At 45.1% G+C, this 7,238-nt stretch overlaps 1 protein-coding gene across 3 annotated transcripts in view; it reads left to right on the top strand.

Annotated features, from left to right (window-relative positions):
• Positions 1-7,238, top strand: part of camk2g2 (calcium/calmodulin-dependent protein kinase (CaM kinase) II gamma 2) — a 230,400-nt gene that overhangs the window by 89,588 nt on the left and 133,574 nt on the right. For all 3 annotated transcript variants that reach the window (XM_055661632.1, XM_055661631.1, XM_055661630.1), the window contains exon 3: positions 3,268-3,327. In XM_055661632.1, coding sequence (XP_055517607.1) covers positions 3,268-3,327 — 60 coding nt within the window. The remainder of the gene's footprint in view (positions 1-3,267; positions 3,328-7,238) is intronic.

Here is a 7,238-nt window from a genome sequence, read left to right as displayed (position 1 = left end):
ATGAAAGTGTGGTTTGTGAGCAAAGTGGGTGCAGGGGAAATAGAGGAGAGAATGCTTGAACGATACTTGCTGTGATTGAGGACCCAGGCAGCTTGATTCCAATAGCGGTCCCTGACAAATGCCCCTGCAAAGTGTTTATTACCAAACCATTCCAATCCCGGCAAAGGAATATATATTTAGCCCGTGGGTCATCCTAAACCTGGAGTTTATATCTGGAAAATATTACACATATTAACAGGTGCTTTTGAGGAACTTGCCACAAGGGACGGAAGTTTCACCACAGTCGTTGCAGCTGACTGCTAGGCGTTACATTCCCTGGTATCCCGTTACCCAAACTGATGGCCTACATTGTGGTCCCAGTGAGTGGTTGCAGCTTCAATAGACAATAGACAATACGTGCAGGAGTAGGCCATTCGGCCCTTCGAATTCACCGCCCAGCACCGCCATTCAATGTGATCATGGCTGATCATCCACAATCATCAGGCAGAACATCACAGATGCTACACTGGCCTTTGACCAGCCTTGTCATAATTGATCGGAGTGGAATTAGGCCATTCGGCCCATCAAGTCTACTCCGCCATTCAATCATGGCTGATCTATCTCTCCCTCCTAACGCCATTCTCCTGCCTTCTCCCCATAACCTCAGACACCCGCACTAATCAATCACAATCAATCACAATAATACTTTATTAGCTAAGTATGTTTTGCAACATACGAGGAATTTCATTTGCCAAGCCAGTCATGCAAGTAAAAAGCAACGGAACACACAAAATACAAGTTAACATAAACATCCACCACAGTGAGTCCTCCACATTCCTCACTGTGATGGAAGGCATAACAAAAGTTCAAATCTCTTCCCTTCCTTGAGCCCTCCATTGACGGGACGATCTTGACTCCCGTAGCCGGTGGCATTTTGGTCCTCCACATCAACTCCTGGAATCTACCTATCTCTGCCTTAAATATATCCACTGACATGGCCTCCACAGCCTTCTGTGGCAAAGAATTCCACAGATTCACCGCCCTCTGACTAAAGAAATTCCTCCTTAGCTCCTTCCTAGTAGCCTTGCTCGTGAAGCCTCCCTCCAATTTCAGGCCTGGAGCTGCTGCTGTACTGGGCATTGAGCATGTGGCTCAGAAACCAACAGGAAACTCTACAGTGAAAAGGAGAAACAAGGAACCACAGATGCTGGTGTACACAAAAAACACAAAGTGCAAATGGTTTAGATGGGACATCATGGTCAGCATGGAAACAGGCCATCTCGGCCCTACAAGCCCGTGCCGAACAACTTTTTTTTCCCCTTAGTCCCACCTGCCTGCACTCATACCATAACCCTCTATTCCCTTCTCATCCATATGCCTATCCAATTTATTTTTAAATGATACCAATGAACCTGCCTCCACCACTTCCACTGGAAGCTCATTCCACACCGCTACCACTCTCTGAGTAAAGACTATATTCACAATTCTCTGCAACTCCTTGCAGTCTTGAGCGGAGGTGTACCCAAACCGAGCTGTTATGTGGCCTGGGAGGATGCCTTCTACAGACCACATGTAGAAGTTGGTAAGTGTTGGTGGATTTCATTAGCCCTCTTGAGGAAGTTGAGGCGTGCGAGTGCTGTGCTTTTTTTTAATGGCCGAATCCTTAATGTAGTTTGTCCTGGACAGATTGTTGGTAGTCGACACAAAACGCTGGAGTAACTCAACAGGACAGGCAGCATCGCTGCAGAAAGGGAATGGGTGACGATTCGGGTAATATTTATGTCAAGGCACATGAAGCTCTCAACCATTGATGCTAATTGGAGCATACACTCCACCGCACTTCCTCCTTGCTCTTGATTGAGATGTTTTCACCACATTCAATGTGAGAGAAGGATTGAAATTGTTGTTGATATCTGCTCCTATTGTCGAACAGACAGGAGCTTGAACCAAGCACGAATAGAATGACGTTTGAGAAGATGCTGTACCATCATTTACATTTAAATCAAGTTGGGAATTATTTCTCGTGACATTTAAAGCCCATTCACAATTGCCCTTGAACTGTACGAGTAACATGGCAATTTTCAGGGGCAGTTTAATAGTGATGTACTCTGAAGCACAGTGCTCAGTGCAAGGAGATCAACAATAAATGCCAGTCCTCATTCTCAGGAAACAGTGATAAATAAATCTTGTGCGAGATTGGATTGTGCATCGGTTAGAGGAGGCTGGTTGCTTTCTTGAAGTATATCGAGTGGGTTTTACGTGGCATTCTTCAGTTTACTTTAGTTGAAAGATTCAGTGTGGAAGCGGGCAGTTAAGCCCCCAAGTCTTTGCCAACCAACGACCACGCCTACACTAGCTCTACGCTACACACTAGGGACAATTTACAAAAGCCAATTAACCTACAAACCCGCACGTCTTTGGGATGTGGGAGGAAACAGGAGCACCCAGAGAAAATCCACGCAGGTCGCGGGGAGAACGTGCAAACTCCGCATAGACAGCACCCGTAGTCAGGATTGAACCCATGATCTGTCAATCTACCGCTGCGCCACCGTGCCACCCTAACAGTCCTGCACTGATGATGCTCACTTAAAAAAATAATAAGATTGAACTAAGAGATGGGGGGATATGGATCGTGCAGTAAGAGGAGATCATGTTGAGCACGACATTGTGGGCTGAAGGGATGTGTGCTGTGCTGTGCTGTTGTATGCTCTAATTCATTGTTACTACGAGCATTTGAATTCATAACCTGTGGACTACAGGTGCTCCCCGATCTACAATGCTTCGACTTGCGATATTTCGACATTTTACGATCGGGCAACGGCAGCGAGCCTGACTTCACTTCGGGCCACGTGATCGCAACGTATTAAAAGCGTTTCCCACTTGCGATATTTTCGTTTTTAAGATGGGTTTATGGGAACGTGACCCCATCGCAGGTCGAGGAGCAGCTGTACGAATCCATTAGGATAATCTCTGCAAACATTGCCTGAACATCACATTTATTGGCCTCTGAACACTTTGAAAGCAGCTCGAGTGCAGCAAATTTAATGTTCAGACAGATTTTGAACCGATGAACAATGACCATGCAGTGACAGTAATATTTGTCAAAGTCTTTCCAATTTGGGCAATTTGCAGGATGACCCTGAAGCCTCCATCATCTATTTTCACTGTTGAATTTCAATGATAACGCACTTGCAACGCGATCATTTCTCCATAAAATAATTGTATATAATTGTATTCATTACCAGCTGCCTTTAATACATTTTTTTCATCTGTTTTTTTAACCTGCAGATCATCAGAAGCTGGAACGCGAAGCAAGAATCTGCCGGCTCCTGAAACATCCTAATATTGGTAGGTCTATTGAGGAGTGCTCCATTGCCTGGTTAATGTTAAAGGCTTGAGTGTCGAGCTGCCAGAACGCATGGAGTAATGCCCCTGTCCCACTTAGGAAACCTGAACGGAAACCTTTGGAGACTTTGTGCCCCACCCAAGGTTCCCGTGCGGTTCCCGGAGGTTGCAGGTGGTTGCTGGAGGTTACAGGTAGTGGAAGCAGGTAGGGAGACTGACAAAAACCTCCCGGGAACCGCACGGAAACCTTGGGTGGGGCGCAAAGTCTCCAGAGGTTTCCGTTCAGGTTTCCTAAGTGGGACAGGGGCATTAGAGGCACCCGAGGTACAGACTGGGGCCGTGTAGCATTGATTTGTCAGAAAATCTGACACCTTTGGACCAGTTTGCTGACCAAGATGCTCCATCCATATTACACCCAGTTGCCAACGTTTGGCCCTTAACCATCCAGACCGTTCTTTTCCATGTACCCGACCAAATATCCTTTAAATATTGTTATTGTACCTGTCTCAACGACTTTATTTCGCAGCCGTACACCATCCGTATGATAAATGGCCATTTTACAGCATCAGTGGTGACTTGTGGAAACTCTCCCTGTGCTCTGCACTGATACTTCTGTTGGCCTTGGTATGAATGCCGTCTTGTACTCAACCTTTGGATTATATTTCCACTCTATTCCCCATGGCAAGCCTGATGGATGTACTGTGCCAAACCCTGAGAGAGCTGGAAGATTTTGGTGTCCAATGTCTTCAATATTGCTTCAATTACTAAACTTCCAGAGTCAGAGGGTGAGACATTTAAAGAAGTTACTAGTGAGTTTATTGGGATTGCGATATGCTTAACTCGTTCTGATTGCACGATGAAATTATTCTCACATACTTTGGTTGTGACATGTAAAATGATGCAGTCAAGAAAGGACAAGTTTGCAGTATTTTATCTTGATGTATCTGGGTCATGTATAAATCTGTGTTTGTCGAGTGGATGATGTGTTTTTAATGGATAGGTTGTTATATTGTGGTCTATGGGGGAATGTCAGCTTTTGTTCATTTCTGGTCCTCGACGAATCCAAGGATGTCAGCCCCACTGCAGAGATGGCAGCACATTAGTGCAGCACTGGTGGAGAGCTGCATTGTTGCCTATTGGAATGTCTCTGGTTAAAGAAGAGTAAGGTGGTTCCTTGTCTCTTGGCAAGCACTCAGTCTTCAATCAATGTTCATGAAAGGTTGCTTCATTCCTTCCTCTGAGACTTGGCACAGAGTCATGGAGAACATGGAGCCATAAAGCATGGAGACAGGCCCTTCAGCCCAACTAGTCTACACCGACCAACATGTCCCATGACCTGACTGTATTTGGTCTGTATCCCTCTGTCCTATCCATGGACCTGTCCAAATATTTTCTTAAACATGGCGATAGTACTGCCTCAACTACCTCCTCTGGCAGTTCGTTCCACGTACCTATCACCCTTTATGTAAAAAGTTTGCCCCTCAAGTTCCTATTAAATCTATTCCCCCTCACCTTCACCCCTCCCACCTGGGAGTTGGCTCTGGCAGGTACCTCTTTGGATTGTGGGAGGAAACCGGAGCACCCGGAGAAAACCTACGCGGTCACAGGGAGAACGTGCGAACTCCGTACAGACAGCACCCGTAGTCAGGATCGAACCTGTGTTGCACAAACCATCTTCCTCAGGGAGGTCTTTGCTTTGTCCTGAATACCTGTAAGGGTGCTCGGATTGGTGTTATAGCCCAGTACATGATTCCTTTGACTTTGTCTTTTGAAGATTAATTTTGATGTGTTCACACTGACTGCCTGCTCAGGATATGGCGTAGAATAGATAATGGATTCTCTAACTAAATGAATGTTTGCTCAATTTAGACCATCGAAGAGACATTTTAGATATTGCCTTTGTGAAAACTTTTCAGACAGACCTTCGAACTGTAATGTTTGTTATTGTGAAACAAACATCAGACACTGAGGAAGGGTTTCGACCTGAAACGTCACCCATTCCGTCTCTCCAGAGATGCTGCCTGTCCTGCTGAGTTACTCCAGCATTTTGTGTCTACCTTCGATTTAAACCAGCATCTGCAGTTCCTTCCTGCACAAAGTGAAGGGTCTGTTTCTGTGCATCTATCTCTTGTACCCTGGCGATTTCAATGAGTGTTTTCCAGGGAAGGGGTTAACTGAATATAGCTAATGGGAACTCTGCCAGAGCTCTAGTATTCCAGTGAATGCATCCCTGGGGATGGCCGGCATCACAGGCTTGTGGTTTTGCAGAAAGTACACCCTGAAAATGGAGAGAGAGCAAGCCTGCCATTTGTATGCGGCCCCCACTTTACTGAAGGGCCGAATGGCCTACTCCTGCACCTATTGTCTATTGTCTAAAATACGTGGTCATCATTTACATGCAGACTCAAAGAACTGCAGATGCTGGTTTACATTAAAAAGACTCAAAGTGTTGGAGTAAATTCCTCATATGTTGCAAAACATACTTGGCTCATAAATTACTATTACTATTATGATTATGATGAACTCAGGTCAGGAGAATGTGAAGAGGTGAAGATTCGGATCAGAATCCTTCTTCGGACCCATGAAGGAGGGTCTAGACCTGAAATGTCGCCTGTCCATGTTATTCCCCTATCATGTATCTATACACTGTAAACAGCTCGATTGTAATCATGTATTGTCTTGCTGCCGACTGGTTAGCACGCAACAGAAGCTTTTCACTGTACCTCATTACACGTGACAATAAACTAAACGGAACTATTGTACATTCTTCATTGCAAGGGTATTTCAGTTAAGAATCAGCCACATTGCCGAGACTGGAAACAAAGATTGGTCAGACAGGGACAGGGACAAGGGACTGGCCATTATCCTTTGCTGAAATGCATCAGATTTTAAAACACTCGTGCCAAACACAGCTAATTCAACTGACTGAATTTAAGTATCATTAGCTAGTCCGGTGGGATTTGGTTTCAAGATTAATTGTCCAGGCCAGTAATTTAACCAGAACACCACTGTCAAGTGTTTAATTGTCATTTGTATTAACTATTAAATTCTTTCTTGTAGAAGCATAAAAGGCCTGAAAGCACAATGAATGCAGAAAATATAAAATAAGCAAAAATACAAAGATGAATAACCCCAATAGTGGTGGTATAAAGCCAAAAGATCTTTGTGTAATCAAAGATAATCTGTAGTTGAGGTTTGTGTTGCGTTGTGTTCAAGAGCCTTAAATCTTAAGGGGTTGGACAGGCTAGATGCAGGAAGATTGCTCCCGATGTTAGGGAAGTCCAGGACAAGGGGTCACAGCTTAAGGATAAGGGGGAAATCCTTTAAAACCGAGATGAGAAGAACTTTTTTCACACAGAGAGTGGTGAATCTCTGGAACTCTCTGCCACAGAGGGTAGTCGATGCCAGTTCATTGGCTATATTTAAGAGGGAGTTAGATGTGGCCCTTGTGGCTAAGGGGATCAGAGGGTATGGAGAGAAGGCAGGTACGGGATACTGAGTTGGATGATCAGCCATGATCATATTGAATGGCGGTGCAGACTCGAAGGGCCGAATGGCCTACTCCTGCACCTAATTTCTATGTTTCTAAGAGCCTGATGGTTGTTGGGAAGAAGCTGTTCTTGAACCTGGGTGTCATGGTTTTCAGGCTCCTGTACCTTCTTACCGATGGCAGGAGTGAGTTGAGAGCATGGCCAGGGTGGTGTGGATCTCTGATGATGCTGGCTGCCTTTTCCCGCAGATCACTTCGACGGTGGGGATCTGCGTCCAATTTCTATCTCGCCCACTTTTATCTATCAACACAATAGCTTGTTCCCTTGAGCAGAAAGGAAAGTGCTAGAGGAATTGAGTGGGTTAAGCAGCATCTGTGGAGGGAATGGGCAAATTATTTCTCTTCTCAGACGCTGCCTGACCTG

The sequence above is a fragment of the Leucoraja erinacea genome, chromosome 34 (genome assembly GCF_028641065.1).
Source record: "Leucoraja erinacea ecotype New England chromosome 34, Leri_hhj_1, whole genome shotgun sequence".
NCBI lineage: Eukaryota > Metazoa > Chordata > Chondrichthyes > Rajiformes > Rajidae > Leucoraja > Leucoraja erinaceus.
The sequence above is the reverse complement of the archived record's forward strand: the minus strand, read 5'-3'. Positions and strand labels throughout refer to the sequence as shown.